This window comes from Trachurus trachurus, assembly GCF_905171665.1.
Source record: "Trachurus trachurus genome assembly, chromosome: 15".
In the NCBI taxonomy this organism is placed as follows: Eukaryota; Metazoa; Chordata; class Actinopteri; order Carangiformes; family Carangidae; genus Trachurus; species Trachurus trachurus.
The window spans coordinates 21,411,386-21,435,858 of NC_139906.1; the positions used below are offsets into that span (position 1 = coordinate 21,411,386).

A 24,473-nucleotide genomic window follows, 5' to 3' on the forward strand; every position below is an offset into this window, starting at 1 on the left:
AGGGAGAAGCATCATCAGCCAGGGCAAGGCCTGGAAGAAATCAATTCTCAGACTCTGTCGTTTTCCTCATTCTCCTTTTCTGCCTTTCCCACTATCTACTCATCCACCGATCTCTTACTTTCTCTTACAGGTTGAACGCTTTATTCTCCAACTCTCTTGCACTCACTCCTTTTCACTTTTCTCTACACTCACACTTTGTTTCTCATCAGTGACCCTCTCTCCTTCAACACACTGATGACTTACTTGGCAGAGATTTCCATTATCTAAGGAGTGGAACCATTTACCAGGGAATGGTCTTCAGGCTGCTACTATGGCTGACTGGAGGCTCATCTCTCTATTGGATCTTATACTCAACAGTCCCCTTTTTTCACCACTCCAGGCTCAAATCAGTCTGAATACAAGCCTCAGCAGATGTCCACACAGTAGTCACAGAGTCCTTTCACTGGCAACCTTGGATTGCTGGTCATGACAAAAGTCACATTTTTAAAACACTGAATTTATCCATTCAAGTTGATTTGCCCCTGATTTGATGTCAAGCAGATTTCATACACAAATTATTTTCTATCTAAAAGATGGCTCTCTGGTTTTTAAAATGTGAAAATACATAGTTTTACAGGTCTCACATAGAAGCAGCCTAATATATGTTGTCAGTGTTGATTTTGAAGACAGTAAGCAGTCACTTAAAGCAGAAAGTGTTTCTTTTAACTTGGCCAAAAATACTGAAAAATATTCTTTTAGTTGCATTAAGACACTTGAAATGTAATTACTGTAATAGGTTAATCACACAGTGACTTATTTAAGTTAATGTTGAAAATTACATTTCTGCAGTTGTTGTCGTTCTTCCATTGGTGCCGCCTGTTTATGTTAGAATTAGATGCATACAATTTCATGTTCTTCATCAAAAATGATCAATTAATCAAACTTTGAAAGGGACACGTTATAGTTTGAGGAGGGTAATGTTGTGGGGCGAATATAGGCTGAGTTTTGTCCTGCTGGCAGCGCTGTCATGTTGTGCTCAGGGAAACATTGTTTTAGGTTAGATAATGTCAGCATGCTTACTGTGCATGCGTACATGGTGATGTTTAGCAGATGTAATGTTTACCATCTTCAGTGTTGGGAAAGTTTGCTTTCTACATGAACTAGTTCAAAGTTGAGTAGACCGTGTTCAGTTCATAGTTCATAATTCAAAATTTTGAACTAAGTTCATGGTTCTAAAAATGAGTTGTTTTTTTTCAATAAGTTGCTGCAAGCTATTCTTTTTCAAAATGATTGCCACAGCCCATATAGAACCACAGACAGCAATATTTTATCAGTTTTTACACTGAAACGAGGCTGTGTGTCAGATTTCATCTTCGTATCCAATTTTAAATCCTTATCCAGCCAGGGTTTACATGAGCTTTGAGGGAACAGCTCTCAGAATACTGGCATTTCCACAATGTTGCTTTAACACATGCAGCACATGCCACATGTGGTGGCTTGTGTCTGTTTACAGTGTGTTTTAGCTGGTTTTCGCCTGGAAGACTCTATGAAAATCTGGCACACTCGTGAACAAAGTTATACTGTGAGAGAGCGCCGTTCACAAACACCAGAATGAACACGTTCACAATAGCGTTCATTAATTAAGCAGAAATACAATACATTCAGTTCACGCTTGCCAAAAATATGAACAAGTTCATGAACGGTGCATTGAACGTGTTCAGGCATGACACTGACCATCTTTGCCATGTTAAGCTATTGGGATAACGTTTAGCCTACTACAGAATTTAGATCAAAGGTAGATGCTAACATCAGCATGCTAACATGCTGATACGCTGATGTAATGGTGTATTTTTTTTTTACCATTTCCACCATGTATTGTCTTATACAGTACAAGAAGTAACATGATCGAAACAGCTATAATCAATTTATCTCGAGTAGCATCTATCTCTCAAAACCACAAATTAGAATTTTGTGTTGGCATGGTGTGATAAATATTTGATGTTCGTCAAGAGCTTCATTGTGCCTTAACCGTGAATACATGTACAAAACCTCATGGCAAAGTAGAAATATTTCAGTCAAAGTATAGTTCACACAGACAGATAACCTCTTAGAGCCAGACTGTGAGGATGCTTGAGAGTCATGCATTCACATGACAAAAAAGGCCCCTGAGTCATACCATCCACTTGTCCACCAGACATTTTTCTCCTAGAAATTCACTTCATTCCACCACTCACTGTTTTAAGTTCACAAATATTCAACCTCATTTAAAGAAACATAACCTTGACTCAACCATTTTCAATAGCTCCAGGCCTGTATCTAAGCTGCCTTTTATCGCTACCATCAAGAAGCGTCTGAATTTAAAGAAGGCCACAGTGCTCATGGAAAGCAATAACATTTTGTAAAAATTGCGGCCGGCTCCTGGCAGCAGCACAACAGCACTGAAACTGTGTGTGTTGGGATTTTGAATGATCTTATAATGAATCAATAAACAGCGCTAGACGTGTGATAGGGCTGTTGTGGTTAAAGTACAGCATTCAGCTCCAGGTGATCCACTAGTTTTTGTTATATTTCAAATTAAGGGCTATTTAGTATATGGCTGTACAGTATGTGAATTGCTTTACCTAAAGGCGCAACTGTAGGTCAGCAGTAATCTCTACCAGAAGGACAAGCATTACTGACAGCATAGTCACACAGTGAGGCCTTTATACTGTGCATGAACAGTCTCTTATTGCATGAAGGGAGGTTTCCACTTTTTTTTTCATTATAAAGCAGACTACAGTAGGTTCTATAGGTTCTATAGTTATAGCTGTGAAAGTGCACACAGCATACAATTTATCCAGAAACTGGGCCTTCAAAGCAGCTGTCAGGATTTCTGTAACTTTGTGATGTCACAAAATATTCATCAAGCAACCTGGACCAGGATTTGATTTCTTTGACTGTTTAGCTAAAATATGCTGTATTTTTAGTTTTTTGACAGGTCGGTGAACCATATGATTGTTACTGGTCTGGAGCTGGAGAAGATGTAAAACTATACAGAGATGGTTTTTGGTTCTTCATGGTTGTTCTTATGGATCAACACAACCTCACATTAAACACTGGAAAGGTGTTTGCTTCATTTTCAGACAGCTGTGTGGGACTGAATGTGACCAAACTTCAGCTAATCTGTGACTAAAGAGGAAGTGTTTTGTTTGCCTGGAGAAAAGCAAATCTGTTGGTGCTTTAACAAATTACATCAAGTCACCTAGTTATTTTTTCGTTTACTATAATTGTGCTTTTTGATCCAAGTGTAAACCTTCCAGTAATTGAGTTTTTTGAATTCAAATTAAAAACTAAATTGTTCCTGCCACTCAGTGATGAACACCATCATGCACGCCATTATATCCTCCTCTTGTCTAAATTACTGTGATGCTGACAAAACATAACTTGGGCCTGATGAAAATCCTCACTGCTTTCGACCACATGGCTGAGGTATGGCATCAGTACCTACTTTTCTAATTGATGAAAGATTGTTGATCAGTTTAAAGTCTGATCAACACTTCAAATTTCACTTGCAACTTGCTCTGATCTCAGACTGGGCTTTTTTTGGCTGCTCTGACGTCTGGGATGAAGATAACTGGGTTTTTGAGTTGTTGTCCTCCTTAAAGTCATACTCCAGGACATGTGGGGCTTTTCATAATTTTAGTTGTATCACTTTGAGTTTGATTTTTTATCTTCATCATCTAAGTTTCCCAAACATTATTTTAGTTTTGGAGAATGTCTCATGGGCAATATACTGTATATACTATATACTAGAATCAAGCTTTCTATATATATATTTTTTAATTTATTTATTTAAGGAGGACAATGCACATTAATGAACATAATAAAATGTAAAGGTGCCAGTGTTAGCCAACGGCTAGTTTCCGACTGTAGTCCTCCTGGCAAAGTGTTAAAAGCCATTAAAATGAACACAAAGGACATCACAACATAATTCATAAAACAGGAAAAAACACATACAACAAACACATGTATCCAACAGAAACCAACGACATAAAAACTACAAAGAAAGACAATTAACATTACACTATTATAAAACAAAAACAGAAACAAGAAGTGTAGTGCAATTTAATAGATTTAGGTGAGATGTACTATTTATGATGGATAAAATGGATGAAGATGCAACAATGCAAGACCAAAACAGGGTTTCTTAATGGAGTTCTGCTAGGATGGGTTGAGAACACAACAAAACCAAATATAGTACAGTGTAATAAAGTGCTACATACAGTATATGTAAAAAACCCACACAATTAATAAAAATGTTTTATTTCTGTCTCTTCACCAGGGTCTTTTGCTCTACTGTGACTACCAGGCCGCCACCTTTGATATGTCCAAGCTTCCCAGCCACAGATTTGAGGCCATGGATCACTTTGCGAAGTGTTTCCTGATCCTGCGGCTGGTGGGAAGCAAAGTGGAGGGAGGTCTTAACAGTGCCAAGGAAGACAGCAGGGGCTGGAGGGCGGTGCGCGTGGACTTGGTGTCACCACCTATGGATCGTTACGCCTATGCCCTTCTGGGCTGGACCGGCTCCAGGGTATGACGGATTACAGAGTTTAAATGAAATGAGTGAGGTTGCTGCAGGTGGAATTTATGAGCAGAAAGAAATGTACAAGATATGTGTGCTTACTGTGATTAATAATTTATTGTGTGTCAACATCATTTAATGAAACACTGCTCAAGTGCAGGGATAACATCAAGGTCTATGATAGACTTTATTTTTCCAAAGGGAGCTTCAATTTGCACTCTGTTTCTAAAGAGACATAAATATCTTTATGCATCTGAACCACCTTGAAAGATATTGAAAATATACAAAGTCATGCAGGTGAACTGTATACCATTATAAAAATACCATATCTGTAATGTCTGATATCCAAAAAGCCTCTTGCTAATGGCATACGTAGCTAAGAGTCCTCCAGGAAGACAAAAGGCATTCACTATTTCCTTTCAATGCCATAGAAACAGACAAATGAAACAGGTATTTGATTTCAGACTATTGATCTTCTTCTCCCACAGCAGTTTGAGAGAGACCTGAGGAGGTTTGCTCGATTAGAGCGGCGGATGCTTTTGGACAACCACGCCCTGTACGACAAAACCAAGGTACTCAGTGCTTTAGGAGATACACAACAAGTAGAGCTGATTTCTTTTAGTTTGCTAAGAACATGCCAAAAAATCTGTAAATGTTTACTGCATGATATTTATGACAGTGGTGTGGATTGAACATGACACAATATCGCATGTCATTTAAAATACCTACATTGAATCTTAGACGTAACTATTGTAATACAATGAAGTATCCGATTCCTACAACATTGTTTGGCCGAATCCACTTCTGAGCTCGCTGCCCATACACATGTCAAAAAACCTAAAACAAAACAGAACAATAAGCAGAATTTACACATTTATTTAAGCAGAAAATGTGTTCAGAGTTGTTTGTTTAAAACATATTTACAAAACTGAAAGTTATTACAGCCACCGGTGCCAGCATAAGAGATTATGGCGAAAATTCCAAATACCAAATTTATTCAAAAGGGATGAGAAGGGCAAAGATTTATTTGCTGAGGTACTGAACATTATATTTTTCTTTCCTTTATTACAGTACACACAGAAACTCTGCTCAGGTCATTTGTAGTATTAGGCTGGATGTCTAGGGGCTTTGTATCTAAAGTTTGTTTGCTCTGGTTTGATTCAGTTGTGAATTTGTCGCATTTTCTGCTTGGTTTGGTTTTGCTTTCACTCAGAGAAAAAATCCAAGTGAATCTAAAAACATCATTATAGACAGGAGTGCACATAAGTAACTCACTGAAATAGTTATGTGCACCCCTGATTATAGACCAGACCAGACTGTCTGGCTGGAGGCAAGAAGGTAAACACTGGAAAAAGATTAAAAAATACTTGTGAGTTTACCTGTCAGCAGGTCAGATCAGGGCACAAAGTATGAGGGAATCAGGAGGCGGTTGTCTCCCTTTGACAAGACATGAGCTCCCTCCATAAGAAGTGAGCTGAGGACCATGGCAGTTGTTGTTCCATGATTGATTTACCTATATTTGTCATTAGTTGCCTGTTATTCTGAATTATTACATGGCTCTATTGAATGCTGCTCTCTGATTGGTCCATTGCTGTGTTCTACAGCTCTCCTCTCCTCTCGGTGGCACCGCGACTCCGCGACACAAACAAACCCTGCACCCCCCGTAACCCGTAATCTCTTGTTTATGACAGATACGACTACACAAATTACACACATTGTAACATGTGTATGGTAATCCATCGATCCACTGATTGATTATCAAAGGCTTCAAATGCGTGACGGGAGACTCAGCAAAACAGCGGACGTGACCGCACATGCAGATTCGCTAAAATATGCAATTAAAAATCGATGAAAGTCGTATTTTGATCAACATTATGCTTTGAAATTAATTATTTTACTCGTAAACCGTGTAATAAGCGGGATAATGTATAGTTGGTCGGTTGTTATGGAGAAATAAACCCCGACAGGAAGTATGCAACTCCGATGCAAAGAAAAAACCGCAAGAGGGTTTAGTGCGTTCAGGTGGCTTCAGTTGGTTTGACAAATCGTGTAGTCTGTGATCCCTCATCTGGCGCAGTCATAAAGTGTGTGATCCCCAGTCGTCATAAAAATCTGCTGAAGCCAGTCGGTTAGTGTGTACTCTTTTTAAGTCTTTTCTAAATTGGCAACAACTGTGAAAATGGCATAGTGTGCCCCCAGCTTAAGTGTTCTTGAAATGCCCTGATGCAGAAATGGCTCTGCTGTAAATGTGTGTTTGTCTGCCCATTGGAAGGCAGGCACTGTCATTAAATTGGCCAATTACATGCAAAAGAAAACGCCATTTAAATCTTTGTCAAAACTTACTGTTGCACCGTGTTGGTAGCTAACTCAAATGTTGTCGTTTCCAAAGGAAAGAAAAAGCAGAGAGGAGAAAGCTGTATGAGAAACACAACCTGTAACAGGATTATACCTGCAGCCTATACATCCAGTTCGCCAGACTAAAGGTGAACCATAGTATCAGTTCTGAGAGAGATGAAGTTATATGACTTCCAGCTGGACAACCTTTTCAAAAACATGAACTGCAGGCCTTGCGGAAATAGGAGACAAACAGCAACACTTCTGATCCTGAATGTCTCTATGATTCACGTAGTAGGAGATCAAAATCTAAGCCCAGAGATTTGAGTTAAATGCGTGTTTTATCATTAGCAGGGACACAGTAGAAAGCTGTATATTATCTACAAATAAGATCCGTAGATATACGATCTGTAAATAAGATCCAGCTGACAGGAACTACTTCTCTTTCTGCCTGTTTTAGTCATACAGTATGCAGCCTATACAGCTCTATAAAAGCATAACCCGCTGAACGCTGTTGACACTGATGATAACTGACCGTAAATGTCGGGTGTGGAACTTTTTCCGTTCAGGGAGCTGCAGCGCTGCCGTGTGTGTGTGGGAGGACCATGAGGTACTGTGGCAACACCACAAACCTTGTTAAGCATCTGACATTTAATCACAATGCAGAATATGATGAAGGTTATGCAGCAGTGGTCTGAAGAAGAAGAGAGGTGCTGCTAGGGTGAGACACATTTCATTCACAGTGGCAGCTTTATAGACACAGAGAGAGTGGACCTGTTGATAACATACCACTGTCACTGACTGTGGGCTTCACTTTACAGTATGTTCCAACATATGGAGATTCTTTTTATTTAAATCAATTAATAAATATTCATACTAATTAAATAAATATGGTAATGGAATGAGAAATTAAATATATAAATAAATGCTACGAAAAAAGAAAAAGAAAAGTGTGTGTGTGTATATATTAAGATTAGCGCCTTGCATCACACAACTGTCACATCAACCCAATAAAATATTTATCGGTTTTTATTTTCAAAGCCCAGGATGCTGCAAAAGCTGTTTTAATGCCAGTGCTCTGTATGTTTTAATGACACTCACATATTCATTTTAAATGACCTGCTGCCGAGGCAACAAACCTCATTTTACTAACTCTAGGCATATGAGCAGCCAATATGTTCACTGACCCACTCTCATTTGTTTTGACTGACGGTTGACAGATTTTTCAAAATATGAATTTCTGTAATGCAGTAATTCAATGTAACACAGAAAGCAAATGTGACCAGTTCATTCAAGTATTGATTTCATATTGGCATCAACAATATAATCCTAGGCTTTACTTAGAAAAAGAAAATCAGCGATATCACTAGTGATCTGAGACATTTGGACATGACAGAAAATATGGAGGCCAGGCAGATTAAACATATCTGCCAGGTTGATGTTTCCTCCTCCTCCTGCCATGGCGGCTAGACCAAGTGCTGGCAGCCAAGCTTCAACTGCCTGGTAATATTTTTGTGATTCAGCCACCTTGTTGTTTAGTTTGTTGGAACTGATGATTAATGTTTGTGCGGACGTGCGTGTGTGCAGGAAAAAAAAGATTGTACAGTGTATCAATGTTCATCTTTAGGGGTGCTCATTAACAATATTTACGCTGACTCGTTAACTGACCTTAGACCACAGAGAATCACAGCTTCTCTCTGCTAACGTGCAGGGAAACGTTTTTTGTCATCACCAAATGACTTTGGGTGTTTGTTTCACATGGTTTTACATTGTACTACCGTTCTATTTCAACACTGCATTGCATAATCTACGAATATTCTCACCATCCTTTTGACTGAAACAGTTCCACACATCTTTTCTTTTTGCTCGCTTAATTTCCATTTTCCTTGTGCGATTGGTTGCAGACGTTCCCTTGTGTTGATCGATATGTGGTTTATAAAGAGTTTGTTTTTTAAACATAACAGATTATCTCTCCTCCCTGTCATTGTGCAACTGTAGCTTTAAGTTTCCTGCCTATACCAACCTCACAAAATACATCCAGTTTGAATCACAGAACAAACTGGTGTCAAATTGTGGAAAATGTACCATAAAATATACAACCATCTATAAATACAAAGAGATGAACATATAGAACTAGGCTGTAAATCAAAATCCACCAGCAGTGAAGGGCATAGGTCAGTGCTTTCTACACAGTTCCTACGATCTGCTGAGACTTTCCACATCTCCTCTGGGTACGTGTTTATGAATCTGCAGAGTGAGTTACTGCCAAAGCATCAGCCCTCAAAGGTTATCGCAGGGATAAGGATCTGCATGAAAGGCATCAGCCTGAGAAAACTTGGACAAATCATCGAATCTGCACAATACAGCATATACTATATGTGTCAGCTCTAAGTGAGCAGAAAGTTGATATTGGCATGAGAACGTTTTAATTAGAGCACTGTGCTTAGTGGGAGGTGGACAGGGTGTAGCGGACCAGATGCAGTGCAATGCACCATCTAACACTCACATTAACACACACAGGCAATGCTGAGTGTAGGCCTATATGACCACATCAGAGCATGTTAAGTGAACAAAGTGCATCTTAACGTTTCTGTACAGTATGTCAAAACACAAGCTTGTTAATGTAAAACTAATTGGATCGGGGAGTTCATTTACACATTTCAAAATTAAATAAACCACATCTCACCTGCACACGGTGAAGGAAACTAAATGTATTTACATTACGGTGGCAATTTAAGTATTTAACTGTTTGCTAGCCTACAACGCTGGAGCTAATTAGATTTGCTTTAAAAAAACTCCCTCTCTGTTGGAATCAGCTTCAGGGGTGATAAAACAGGGCGTAGCTTTGTTTTCCTCCAGAAGTTAAAGGGACAACGAGGAGTTTTGGAAAAGCGAAGCGTTTTCACACTACATTTATGAGCCTCCGCGCGCACCGTACATTTCTTTGACCGGGCGCAAGACGGACTCATGTTTTCATTCATCAATAATTAAAGTCAGAGGTTCAAAGAGGTTCACATACCACCGTAGTTCCGACCATAAACGGCGATGCGGCTGCGTTATTCTCATGATTCGCAACGAAGGAAACGCTGGTCGGCTCGACCAGCATTTCCGCCACCACTAATAATAACAAAATAACGATAGAGACAGAACGATATATTTATCGAAAATGGGCCCATTAACAAGTGTGGGTAGCGGAGATTCATCCACATTAACGTGAGACTTTTTTATAACCGAATAGAAACTCCTCGTTGTCCCTTTAAAAGTCTGATGCAGACGTGATAAAGGTGTCAGAGGCTGTTAACCCATGAGTCAGGCCTCCGGTCGTGGCACATGAGATATATTTATCAGTGTAACTAAGTTATTTTCCACATGTGAAAATCAGTCTTGACAACAGGTGTGATGAGCTCAGAGACACAGATGGCAGTTCACAGTTTTCACAGAGAGAGCAGAAAGTAAGAACATTTAAATAGTATGTGAAGTAAATGGGCTCTATACAGGCATTGCACTTGGTATACAGCCAAAGTTAGCATGTACAGCTGTTTACTCACCAGTCATGCCAAGAACCTTGGTCATCCTTGTGTTTGCAAAACAAGAGGCTATACTCAAGCAGAGGGAAGAACTGACACAACTTGTTATCGGAAATTGATGAGATGAGTGACTGGTTAGCATGATAAACAGGAAATGAAAGGAAGGAAAAGTAACAAAACAAAAGGGAATGGAAGTTTAAGTTTAAAACTGAGTTAGCAATGTTTTTTTTTTTTTCTAGACTTGTTACTGGACAGTTTAACTTTGGCTATGATTCAACAGCCAAATTTATGAATAGTTCCTTTAAAATCTCGCTAACTTTTTATTTATTTATCAGTGAGGCCATGAGAAGTCTTTGTATAAAGTCACTTTATCAGCTGGAGTGACACACTCTCCACTGTCTTTTATTCCCACAACAGAAATACACGCTTTTAGACCAAATAAACCATAAACTCAGAAACTAAACCAAGACTGTTTGTGTTTGCTTCACATCTGAAGAACTGAGAAAATGAGGCAAATTAGATCGATAAAACATTAAAAAGTAGCAGCTTTGTTTGAGAGGCAATATTTACACAGTCACTTTGTTGTTTATTTGTCTTTCAGTGATGTTCAGTTTTGGTTTAGAGATGTTCTGTTGGTTTTGGTTATTTTCTTTTCAGTATGGTTTGAGCTTATTTTTCTATTAGTCTGTTGACAGAACATTAGGAACTGAAATCATTTTCAATTAATCAATCATTTATTCAACAAAGATCCACTTTCATACTGTACTTGTGACGCTTTGTTTCATATCTTTTGTAAACCTTTTGTGATTTTTTTTCTGCCGTTGTATAGACATAATGATTAATATGTATTTTTAGTCATGTGGTGAAGTAATTTTCTTATCATCAGTTGTGACACCAGGTGTGATTAGCTCAGAGAAAAGGTGACAGCTGGCAGGGATTTTAACGGTTTCCATGGTGAGAGGAACAAGTCAGAAGGCTGACGAATAAGGAAAATAATTAAGATATAACTAAATACAGACCTAACAAACTCAAGTTTGTTTGACATGTTTTGATCACTGAAGCCGTGTGCAGCTATTGTGTTAAATCTGCACATGAGTCATTTGTATGTTGTACATCAGTCGGAATCAGCTTTCTTTTATCCTCACGGCTCTGACAGCGAGGAGTGAGATACAGCCCTGAAAGTGCCTGAGTGTAAACTTAAAAAAGATTGACACGACTCTTCAGCTGAAGAACTCATTAATTCAGCAGGGAAAAGTTTATAGCACTGGCAAGACGACAACGGAAATTCCAGGGAACCATCAATCTTTGTGACAGGCATCTCCAAAGATTGTGTTTATCCCATCCTTGTGACTATTCATTGCATCCTGTAAGGCGGCCCCGTCTAATTTCCAATGCATAGGGGCAGAGCAGCAAGCCGTTTGAGTTGCGAGCGGAGCGGTACAAGGGTGTAAGGCATATCATTGCACGGATCGACAGGGGAGACACCCTGTCACGCTGATGTCCCGTCAGTGGCTCCCAGGGGACAGAGGTCAGAGTCCCCGGGATCACTGGGTGGCAGCATCCTGACAGATATTATACACAAGCAGCCAACTCAGATGGTGTTTATTCAAATGCAAGGACAGAGCCAGGCTTGCTGACAGAGCAGCCATCCGTGCACTGGAGTGGGCAGGAGGATAACACACACACACACACACACACACACACACACACACACACACACACACACACACACACACACACACACACACACACACACACACACACACACACACACACACACACACACACACACACACACACACACACACACACACGCACACACACAATGCAGTCTTTTTTTTTAGAACTTTTTATTTAAACATTTTAAACATTTTACAAAACATATGACTTTGAAAATGTGTGATAGACTGTACAATAGAATGAGTTACAGTGAGAATAAGTAAATAAATAATAAAATGAATAGATAAATTAAAAGGGGAGAGAAGGAGGAGGGAATTAAAATAAGAATTAAATAATAAGAGTAGAAATGGATAAAATAAATTAATAAAATGATTAACTAGATAGAAAAAATAAGTAATAAGACACACATACATCATCCTGCACATTCATGTATACACATACCTACCTATGTATAATTAGATTAAGGTAAAGAAGTATATTAAAAATAATATATTAAAACAGGATAAGTAAATATATAACGCAGACTAGCAGACACAAATTTACATAATTTTGATATTAACACACAATGCAGTCTTAAAGAAATGTTGCATGTGCTTTTTGGAGTTTGAAGAAGTAAGAAAGAACATTCAACTGTGGATTCTATTGAGAGTAGAGGAATTAGGAGGAAATGTGAGAACAACAAGAGGTTACAGCAGATAACTATACTGTAAGCTTGTAAGAAGTGAAGATTTTAAAAGTGCAGTAAAAAAAAAAAGCCCAAAGTATTTATGCACACACACACACTTGCTCACTTAAGCTGTGCCATCAATTCCCGGGCTAGTTTCAAGGTCAGCAGACAGCTTAACGTGGTACATTCAGAGAGAGCGGCTCTACAGTGTGACCCGTTTTTCATTCCTCGCTCCACATCACAGCTGTAATTAACGTAATGAAGATCAATTAACTGTCCTGGTGTGTGTGTGTCCTGTCGCCGCCTTCACACAAAGCTGAGCGTTCGCCTCGGACAGGAGAGGAGGGGTGTCTCCTCCTTTTTGTCCGCTCTCATCGACCGTTAATGGGTTGGATTCGCGGGACGAGGATGAAGGCGAGGCGACGGTGCTTTCATCTTTTCCCGTGTTCCCCTCTAATTGGCCGGCGGTTTTGGAGAGAGGCTGGTGTGACTGGTGTCAGAGAAGCAGGGCAGCGATGAGGACTGATGTCTGCTTTAAGTGGAGACATCTCAGCTAAGGACTAAAGGCGGTCATTTAGAGGACTTTAATCTTGTGTGCTTCAGACAGGCTCTCAATGGAAACAAGCTGGTCTCTGTCTTATTATAAAATGCTTAAAAAAAGATTAGAAGTCCGTATCCAAACTAATGATCTCCTCCCAATTAAGAACAGGCTCAGGAGGAATCCTCACATCGCCGTGGGAGGGTGATTGACAACTGTCACACGGAGAAACAATGACCGAAAGTCTGAATTCACTGTGTTGAAAAATTCAGTTTGCTCAGGCGAGTTAAAAAATGATGTCACTCGGACACAGATGCCACCAAAAGCAGCAGTGAAATGGCTGGAGGTGCAGGTTGTGGTCTGAAGCAGTAACAAATAATACAAACCAATTACAGGGAATGACCCCACCACACAAGGCTTTATGGGTATCAGGAGATGGGGTGGTATCAGTGGACTGCCTTGTGTATACGTTCAGCCTTGTACAACAGAATGAACAAACTTTGACCGGTGCACAGACTGCGGGCTGAGGAGCCGTGTTCCCAGCTCTCTGACAGTAAACACACTCACATATTGCGTGTTGTAAGTTTATTCTGCTTTTCCTCCTGCTGCCAAACCCTGGCAAGTTAGACACGGCAAGTTAGATGTTGGATGTTTGCAGACCAACACTGAGCGCCACAAAGGAACCAAATCAGTGACTTCACAAGTTCATTTTGTGTTTAAGCTTCATCCGTCAGAAAAACAGTTTCACACACAGTGACAACAGCAGAGCCACAGCCACTGACAACCAAAATTTTATGGCTTGTGGTTATTTATATCTGCTTTTGAATACTTCCACCCAGTGATGGAACATTTTAATTTATTGGGTGGATTGGCAAATATGACAAATTATATGCTGTATCTTTGCCATTTTACATTGTAGCTCAGACAGTACACAATTTAAACTCCTTGTGGTCTTTTTGTAATTATGTTGGAAAGCTTTTTTTTTTTTAATTTTCATGTATTTTATAATCTCAAATCATCTAAAACTGGAAAGGTAATTGTGAAATGAGCAGATAATTGAATTCTCCAATAACAGGTGTCACATTAAGCTGTGGGAACATGACGGTTAACACGGCAAACCTTTTGCCAACAGTTGCTTAATTTTATGGAACCACACTGGTATTTATTTATTTATTTATTTATCGTCACAAATAATGAATCACTTGTATTATTCCATTCTGTGACATCTATTTGCGTGTTCTCGGTAGCTAAAAATGTAATCTTTCCTCTTCCTCTCTATTCTCTTTCAGCAGTTTTTTTAATTTGTGAGAAAAATATGTACTATGTTGAACAGCGAGTTGACTGTGTGAGTGGATTTTTAGTGTTTGTTAATAAGCAGAGGGGAGCTGCAGATTCAGGTGATAATTATGTAATGTCAGTGTGATTGGTTTTTTTCACATTGACATTTGTTTGATTGTAGATGCCTGAATTATAATTTTCCATTTCATAATGAAAATAGCTAATGGTTGCAGCCAGATTTCCATCCCATCATGCTGGCAGCTTGCCCACGGTTTTAATGAATGCATTATGCAAGTCAACAAATAGAAATGTTTTACCATGGACATTTTAAGACATTTAAAGACCTTTGAGGAGAAAGTACTAATGGCATTAATGATGTGTTGTTCTCAAGATTCACAGTAAGTCCTGACAGTCAGCTACATAAACAACATCAGGATCCTGAAACCACAGAAGATAAATGGAATTCAGCCATCTTTAATGCCATCACACACTTTACTTTTTCTTCTGTGTCAAAATGTCCTCTTTTCTCCACCCTCGTATTTCCTCTATAATGAAAAATTTCATGGCCAAGAAACCACATTAAATGTCCTCGTCCCTCTGGCTCGGTTTTCTAATAGAGACGTTTCATCTGGTTTTCTTCTAACTGTAAAACAGAAACACAAAAATACAACTCTGGCAGATCCACAGTCAGATTTGGGTTGGGACACCCTGCCAGCTGAAAGTGACCTCTGGGTGTCCTCTGAAAACACTTGGCTGACCAGCATCAGTATCTGACCACCACCGCTGAGCTGTAACTGAAGTGTAGGTGTGAGGGAGTGGCGTCGGCCGGGGGGAGCTGGCCATGGGACAGAGGGAGGTGGGAGGGTCTGCGTGTGTCTGTGTGTCTGTGTGTCCTCTGCTGTAAGTCTGAAGGTTTGTGATAATTAATATGTGTAGTGGACTTGATGAATGAGGACAGGTGGAGGATTTCATCATGCCTAGACAGACTGACTCCCTCCCCGGGCAGGAGGGATCCATGACCTGCCCAACACCTCGAAAAAAAAACACACCCCACTACAGTATGTGTGGCAGGATCTACCCTTGAAACCTACTGTATACATGTGTGTGTGTGTGTGTGTGTGTGTGAATACTCAGTGGTGCGGCTCAGGAGTCCCCAAGCTGCAAACCAAAGTACACCTGTTAAGAATACGCTTCATTGTCATTTTTTTTTTTTTTGTCTGCCTATTTATGCAAACTTCTACGTAGCATGTGCATAAAGTGAGTTATATACTGCATGTGTGTGCGTGAGTATCAGCATGTGTCTTTTTCAGAGGGTAATTATTCTATGTCATGTGTAGGAGTGTGATTAATGAGGTTCTGGTCAAAAGGCTGTGAGCATAGATGTCCTGGCTTTAGTCCTGAGGCACAGTTACTGATATGAGCAGACCTTTCATACTCTCCTTCCACCTGACTAATTTCCACACCAGACTTCAGCAACCCAGTGTTAACCAAAATACAGCACTGCCTGTATATCCAGTTGTGAACAATAGGAAGATGAATAGAGGATTATGACATTTTACAGTTATTAAATCCATTTATGACTTTTATAGAATAAAAATGTATTAAGCATGCTCAGTTTGCTTTGCATTGCACTTAAAGCTACTGTATGTAGATTTTTGGGATTACAGATATACAATATTTTGATGAGTTGTGTTCCTCTTCTCCAGAAATTTTGTTTTGTTTCTGTTCTCAAATTTGTCCTTATAAATCCCCCAAAACTTTTAGTAAAGTGCTGTTCTGCAAAAAGCACACTAGACAGTTTTCTAAACAGTTAATTAAAATAATACCTCCAGTGGCAATAATAATGAAAATTAATAATAATCTCATATGTTTATTAAATATAAATATGGATGAAATGATAGGAAATTAGCTGAAATGAAATGAGAACAGTAGCAGGGAAATTATTTTGCATTGAGTAGATAATCCACATTAGAATAAACATATTATATATGTATATGTATATATCACCTCTGTTGTAATGCATCAGAGCTCTTGATTAATAGATTTTATTCTTACAGCTGTGTCAGTGTAAAATTTAAGGATTTTTATTCACCACTCAGCCAGATATCATTGTGTAGTTTTGACCAAATGAATGCAATATTTATTAGAATTGTAGATATTTGAATCAATATTGTTGTCATCTAACCTCAGAATGTTATTCATAACAAATACTTAATTGTAAAACTGCAATGATTTTCTCATCATAAGTAGATGTCTGCATGTATTAAGGAATTTAATTACATTTGAAGCAGTCAAAGCCCCAGGCTCTTAGCAGACTATTTGGGCTGAAAGCAGCACATAAACTATATTGTTTATTTATTTTTTTACAGAAAAGAAAGAAAAAAAACTCCCACTGTGCAGCGATGTAGATGCAAATGAACTATCTGTGACCTCTAGGAAGGCCTTCGCTTTAAAAAGAGACCTCATGGAAACATTTGGAATTCAAATATAGACCTGGGCAGTACGGCTATTAATATGTTAAAAAAGAGTTTGGTCTGTCAGAGCTTTTTTTTTTTTACACAAGTTTGAGCACAAACAATAAAACAAAGGTCCAAAATAAATTCCCTTTAAATTTTGAAGAGAACTAAACGAACATCATTTTGTGGATTGCTCCACTCATTCTCCCTGGAGAGCAGAAAATGTTTCATTTAAAAGTGCTTACAAAGTAAAGACAGTTCTGTTCCACTACCTCGTCTCTCCATCTGGCCACCGGGGTAACGCCACGCTCTCTGTCAAATTACAACATCTTGGATGTAGAGTGCTCACAGCTCTTTCGACCCCCCAACCCCCCACCCCCCTACACACACCCTCCTTCAGCCTCTGAGCAGTGGATGAGTGGACAATAACAGGGCAATTGCACTGGGCTTTGGGGAGCGGCGGTTTCCGTATAGCGGCCTTGCACGGCGTGCACACAGGCAGTGTTTGCGCTGGAGATGGGAGCCACCTGGAAGGAGGAGGCCCCTCTCAGCCAGCACAGGAAAAGGGGAGGAGAAGTTTAATTTAGCGGATGGTGGCACACGGACCCTCAGGGTGTCACACACTGTAACGCACACACTCGCACACACCTGAGCAGACGCTGTGATAGACAAGCGAGCCGAGGAAGGCGCGGTCTCTGTCCTCGAAACATCCTGGTGGCGGGCTGGGAGAGCTGGGAAACTCAGCTTTTATAAGTAGAGTGATGTATGGTGGAGTAAAAGTGGGGAGTGTGTGTGTGTGTCTGTGTTGGGGGGGGGTTATTGTTCACAAAACATTCACATATGCAAAGGTTTCATCTCGACCTTGGTGGCACGTCTGTTCTCGTGGATTTTTAATTAACAGACGTGGCTAAATAGCCCTGGCGTAGCCGTGGCAGCACTGAGACACTGGGATGTTTCTCTTTTTCAAGGTCAGAAGTGGATCCCGTTCATTCAGAGCTCAGCGCGCAGCTATTAACCTTTAACCCAGGTTTATCGAATTGTATTTGATGCATATGTTTTCACAGGAGACGATACAATGACTGGTACACATATAGAAAAAGAGGAAAAAAGAAAAGGAATACATGGCTGCTGAGCCACACACATACTAAATTAGCCTGTAGAAGGACATACAGTACGACAGAGGCATTATTCTCCATGATAGATGAGAATTATAAATTCAGACTAAAGGTGGCATCACAACAACCAGCCTCTCTGCCTGTGATTATCAAAGAACAAATATGATCCCATAGCAATTAAGAGCATGGGGCGATTTCATGCTACTTTATCATCATTTCTGTTTCCTTTATAGACCTTTAGCTGACGGTTTTAATCCAATGCTGCTTATTATAAGCAATAAAAAAAAGCCTTCAATTTTTCCCGTTCATTGCCCACAGTCTAAGCAACCAATAGGAGAGAGAGCAAGAACCACATTGCTAAAATAAGACATCTACCCAAAGCTGCTCTGTGTCCTCGTGATATTAATGTGAAATATAAGAGAGGAGGGCTGAGTGCGGTTAAGGAGGTGGAAGCTCGAGGGAATTTCATTTTTCCCCCCTTACACACACAATATGTGGAATTTCATTAAACACACTAAGTGGATTACAAGTTGTACCATTGTCACTGTTTATTATTGAGAAAGTAGAGTATTCCAGGAACATTACATTGGTAATTGTTACACTGGGTATTCTATTTTCAGGAGCAGAAATTGATTTAAAGTTTTTCTTGTTTTGTTTTTTCTCTCTTTCCTTCCTCGAGGCTTCGTGCTTGTTTGTGGATGGTCGGTTTTATTATAGACGCTGTGTGGTTTGTTAGTGGTTGATTTTGCAGTCAATATTGGATTTTCTCCATCTTTGTTTTTAACCCTTTTTCAGCCACATAAATTGGGCCAAAAAAACATATGGGCATGGTGGAGAATAGCAAAGCATAAATCTGTCTGTTTCACCCGATGGATTTCTGTTGTTTAGGACTTTGATTGCAGGATTGCATTGCACTGTATTGCAATCACCATTCACCAGTCTCTACAGCCAGGGCCGGTTTTAGCTATGGGCAATGTGGGCGACCGCCCAGGGCGCAATCTTTGTGAGGGCGCAGGAGCGCTCTCCAAAAAAAAAAAAAAAAAAAAAAAACTCGCCGTCAAGTTAGTGGAGTGGTCGCTGGGGCGCCCCTATGTCACGTCCACTTGCTGCTGAGAGTCATGTAGCCTACTACAGGTTGTGTGTGTGTCAGGAGAGGCGAGGGGGGCGGGGGGATCAACTTGCGACTGCTGAGGTCTCAAGTCGGATGCTCCGCCGGCCCAGAGGGCTCTCATGCGGGGAAAGAAAGGAGGGTTAAGCGCTAAACTCCTCGCCCTGAAGTTGGCTTCATTTTGGTAATGTTGCTATGGGATGCCCAGCAATATTCCTCTTCTTCCTCTTCAATGTCCGGTCTCTGGTAAACAACATGAATGAACTGCGACAGGATCACGTTATTAAACGGATCCTGGACTGACATGATGTTTATAATGAGCAACATCACGCTGTTTCCAAAACCACACCGACTTCAGCAGAGAAGTGAGTTTAAGCACATTTTTAGTTTAGCCTACAGATGGAACAGTGGTTCCTGTCATTACTTTATATTCAAAATATCATCATGTTGCTGGCCCTACACTCACAAACAAAAACTATTTTAAATTGTGTATTTTTTTTAGAGGTTCAGAGGCTGTAGTCAAGCTGCTCAGTTTTAATATAGCCTAAGCCTATAATTTTATGTGATTGGCTATTTTTAATAATCATTTAAATGAGGCTGGATGATCAATAACAAATTAAACTGTGGTTTGACAACACATTTATTGATGATTTAATTTAAAGGAACCACGGTAGCCTATAAGATCATGTGTAAGATCAAATACAGTGTTAAAGGCACTCAGGCAGGTGATTTTGAAATACGCTAAAAGTAATCCAGAAAGTACTATTAGTATTACTTTACTTGAGTAATCAAAATGCATTACAGATTACAGATTTTGGGACATGTAATCAGTAATCTGTAGGGGAATACATTTTAAAAGAAACCCCCCCAACACTGATTATGATATATTCTTGTGTTTGTTCGTTGGTGGGTTTTTTTTTTTTTTTTTTTTTTTTTTTTGGGGGGGGGGGGGGGGGGGGGGGGGGGGCACCAAGGGATGGTTTCGCCCAGGGCGTAAAACTAGCCAGGACCGCCCCTGTCTACAGCAGTTATGTGTTTGGCAGCAGTGTCCTGAAATTGTGTGGCTATTCAAACAGGGTTTAATTTCTTTTGCATCCAGTTCATACATTTGTCTAAATTAATGTTATATCCCATCATGTCCACTACGGAGAGACTATAGCAAAGGCACAGTGCTAGCACTAGCTAAAAACGTATACTTGCATCTAAATCTTGCAGGGATGAGGAGCAGGTTATAGGGGTATGGAAAGTTTTGCTACGGCCCCTCCGTGTTTATTTTTCATATTTAGATTTAAAGTCTTGAGCTCCACCTGATGCTGACTGAAGAAGGACGTTCATTAGATTTAAACCAGCTCCCTCTGGAGCTACGATGGGGCTTACACATCTTTGTCACATGCAGTAGACCTGACACCTGTAAACTTTGATGTGTAAAATAATTGAGAGAGGTCCTTGTTTGAGATTTTCTTTTGTTTTCAATTTTAGGTTGTTGAAACAACCACAGTGCTAAAGTTTTACTATTATTTTACTTCTCATACATCAAAGTTTATGACCATTTTTAAGACCATTTATTAAAAGTTCTATGCAGACCGACCCTGTTCTTGGCCAGAAACCAGTAAGCATTTCATATAGATACTAAGTCACAATCTATCACTTTAAAGTTACACGGTGGTAATAGAAATATAATCATGATGCTTCATTGTCACAGGAGCTTAATGGAGGTATGTTGTCATTGTTACTGGAAACATCCTCACCGTGGGCAGAGTAGTTATCACTGTGGGCACAAATATCATCACTGCAGATAGAAATGTCATCACCGTGGGTATCAATGTCATCACTGCAGGTAGAAACGTCATCGCGTCATCTCAGGTAATAACATACTCACTTTGCCCCCTACCTCTGGTCACAGATGGGCGATTATCATCCCTGGAGCCAACAACAAACTCACAAAAAAAACATCACCATGTGATGTGACAGCACTGTCCAAGAAAAACTGGGCAGTTATAAAAATAAACCAATATAGTGCATGAAGACATCTTGGAGCTGAGGAGAGCTGGATGAGGAGTAGCTGCTTAAGATGGGATAAGACGGCAGGATTTAAAGAATCTCAACATATCTCACATTTACAGACTGTGCGCTCTAGGTTCCTCTCATAAAACCTTGTCTTATGTTCCAAGAGAAGCTCCCACCTAGCTGTGAGATAAGGACAGGAAAATTATAGGTTACAAGATTCATTTGGATTTGTAAATAGGATTTGTAAAATTGGCCCATCTCGAATGTTGCAAACATGTGCATTCTTGGAACGCACAGTGACAAACCCAAAACAAGCATGGAGCTACGCCAGCAGTAAAATCCTGCAGCCGTCATAATTCGAAAGGGAAGGAAAGTGAAGGGAGGAACATGTGGATGACAGAAGGAGGTGCAGCGGTGGAAACCAGGAGCTTTGGTTTTGCGGCAGGAGCTGGAGGCAGTCTCGGTGTTTGCTGATGAAACAGTCAGCTTTTCCTCTAAATCTGGTGCTCACTCCTGCTGCTGCTGCTGCTGTGACATTTTGATTCAGATTTGTTTTTGTTTTGTAAGATTGTGATGCTTTTACTGTTGTTGAAGCCAGTGTCTGCTGGAAGTGAAGAGTAGGTCAACCATGTATAAGGGCAGGAGTGTTCATATCCGTTCCAAATGGCCTCACTTCACAGTGGGGTCAAATCTGCCATCACAGGGGTAAGATGCTATGAAATGTGAGAGTTTACACAGTGTTGTATCCTTACAGGTCTTAAAGGTGTTAAACTCAGCTTTACAGAAAAGAAGTGACTGTCTTACTTAACTTAGGGTGTGCAAGCTGTGATTTTTAAGAAGATCATTTCTTCTTCTGTTCATCTGGGTGAAAAATCTAATCTTCTCTGAGCCTTATCTCTCTCAGTCAAATCTTATCTCACAAATGAATGAAACCGACGTTGATAGAATTAAGCCGGACCATAGACTGTAAGCTATATTAAGATGGACAGAAAGATAATGCAAATATGGGAGTTGCCATCTTGCTTTTGTGATACGATTTGCAACCATCATGAGACTGTGAGTGTGGTGGCTGAGGATGCTGAATTGCTGTGGTGTTATCACAGGCTGCATTTCTGCTGCGTTGCTGCATTTTCTAATTCTACCTCTCTACTGTATATAGAGATAGCTATCTTCTGTAAAAGACAGTCAGGAGTAACAACAACAAGTAGGAGACACCCTTTTTTTGAGCATCTGCTCTGTTTGGTGAGTGGTGGAGAGGTGGAGCACTGCCCTGCAACCTGCTGGCAGTAGCCTACAGTAAATGATGTCACTATTATCTCACCGGCTTTTAAATCAAATTAAGATTACATTTTGAATTATTTTTTTAAAATATGCATTCACTTTTTTCATGTGTCATACTCAGGTTCAGAAAGGATAACTACATGTCTTCTCGCTGTCTATCTTGGGAGATGTGTCATCCATAAATATTTGGCAAGAGGCTGATTTTTAGATCACAACCATGTATACCAAGAGTTTGGCAACCATGACGCACACACTACATGCAGTGTGTTCTTGGCCTCAGACTTAACATTTGCTAACACCTGTTGCTCAATTGAGCAAGATTTCCTGTTTCTTTGTCTTTCATAATGAGGGACTGTTTGTTGTTTAAAATCAACACAACACATGATGCATGATGGATTACAGTTCCTAATCCTGGTAAAAATCATGGAAAAAAATAAACAAATTATTTCATGTTGAATATCGTTTGTGGTACTGTCTGGCCAAATAAAATCCCATATGTGCTAAAACAACTAGCACTAACAAGCTATGCCGCTAATGCTAATGTTGTGGGTTTTACACCAGGTTAAAGTTAACTTTCTAGCAAATGAGTTAGCAGGCAAAATGACTCACTGCTTTCAGAGAGGAAGGTACAGCATCATCATGTCAGAGATACACTTTAAAGTATATATACTGTAGGCAGTTGTATAGAATTTTGGCTATAGCCTAATCATTACGGGTTTACAGTAAGAGGGATAGCTCCCCATGTGATCTGGACAGGATTAAAAATACTGATACTGTTAAAATCATCCCACATCTCCTAGAGAAATAAATATAGTCTGAATGAATCTTAAGTTTTTGATGCATACTATAGTGACCAGAAAAAGAAAGTCTATTCAGTCTGTTCAGAAATGTGATCCCACCTTCACCTTTTGTAAATGTGATGCAACACTGACAGATTCATGTGACAAATGTGTGCAATTTCCACGCACGACTGAAGAGAGGACTACTGTGACTAGCTTTAAAGCCTGATCTGTCAGATAGTGTGTCAGAGGGGTGAGTCTGAGTATCACAACACTGTAGAGCTGCTTGGCTTTTGGAGAGTGGCAATCTCAAAATGTTGGTTATAAGAGTGGCTGCCACTGGGAGATGAACATGATAGGTGTTGGTGGTTCAGGTCATCAGAAGTGAGATAAGATCACAATACAGTTGTGGGATAGAACAACCACTTTGCCCTGGCCACCGCAATCTCCTGATGTCAGTACCTTAAGACAGCACACCCAGGGATGAACTTGAATGAAGCTGTGGAGGAAGTAGCAAGGATTGCCACCCTCTATTTAAGAAGACATTTAGAGATTTAGGTATTCAGTACGAAAATAGAGCCTCCTAAGTTTGAAAAAAAAAACACATATGGTTATGAATTACACAGGATTGTTCATTCTCATTATTCATACTGTACGGTATATATTTTTTTACATTGTGCATTGCCATCATACTGTATATATATATTTTAGTCTATCAGTCCGATTCATGAATTATAAATACCTTTGCCTCAGTTCCAAATCTTTATGAAAATTTGCTATACTAGTGTAGTGTTTTGCATGTAGGCCTATGCCACAACCAGCGAGAAGATATGTTTTATATTTAAAAGAAATAAGAAAAAGATACACGCCGGTCTCCTATACTGGCCAGGTCTAGGGTCAGGTTTGAGCAAATAAAAGCTGGTCTCAATTAGAAGTCCTGTCTATTTCTATTTTTTGTAAGTTCTTGTGAATGTACAAAACCTCTCAAAGCCCACGATCGCCCGTTTCAGTGGTTTCTAAGCTGTTTAATTCATGCTGGAGTTCTCACCTGGACCCGATGTGGCCGGTCTCAGAAGCATTGATTCTTGGCCCAAACGCAGCCCAAAATAAAAAGGAAGTCCATAGCCCGACCCGACCTAAGTTATTTGTAGGCCTAAATGTTT

At 39.8% G+C, this 24,473-nt stretch overlaps 1 protein-coding gene across 1 annotated transcript in view; it reads left to right on the forward strand.

Annotated features, from left to right (window-relative positions):
• The window catches only part of dntt (deoxynucleotidyltransferase, terminal), a gene marked incomplete at both ends in the record, with an annotated part of 103,880 nt that overhangs the window by 50,738 nt on the left and 28,669 nt on the right, over window positions 1–24,473 (forward strand). Inside the window, 2 exons of the mRNA XM_083988488.1 lie at window positions 4,301–4,549; window positions 5,029–5,112. Of these exons, the coding sequence (XP_083844614.1) occupies window positions 4,301–4,549; window positions 5,029–5,112 (333 nt within the window). The remainder of the gene's footprint in view (window positions 1–4,300; window positions 4,550–5,028; window positions 5,113–24,473) is intronic.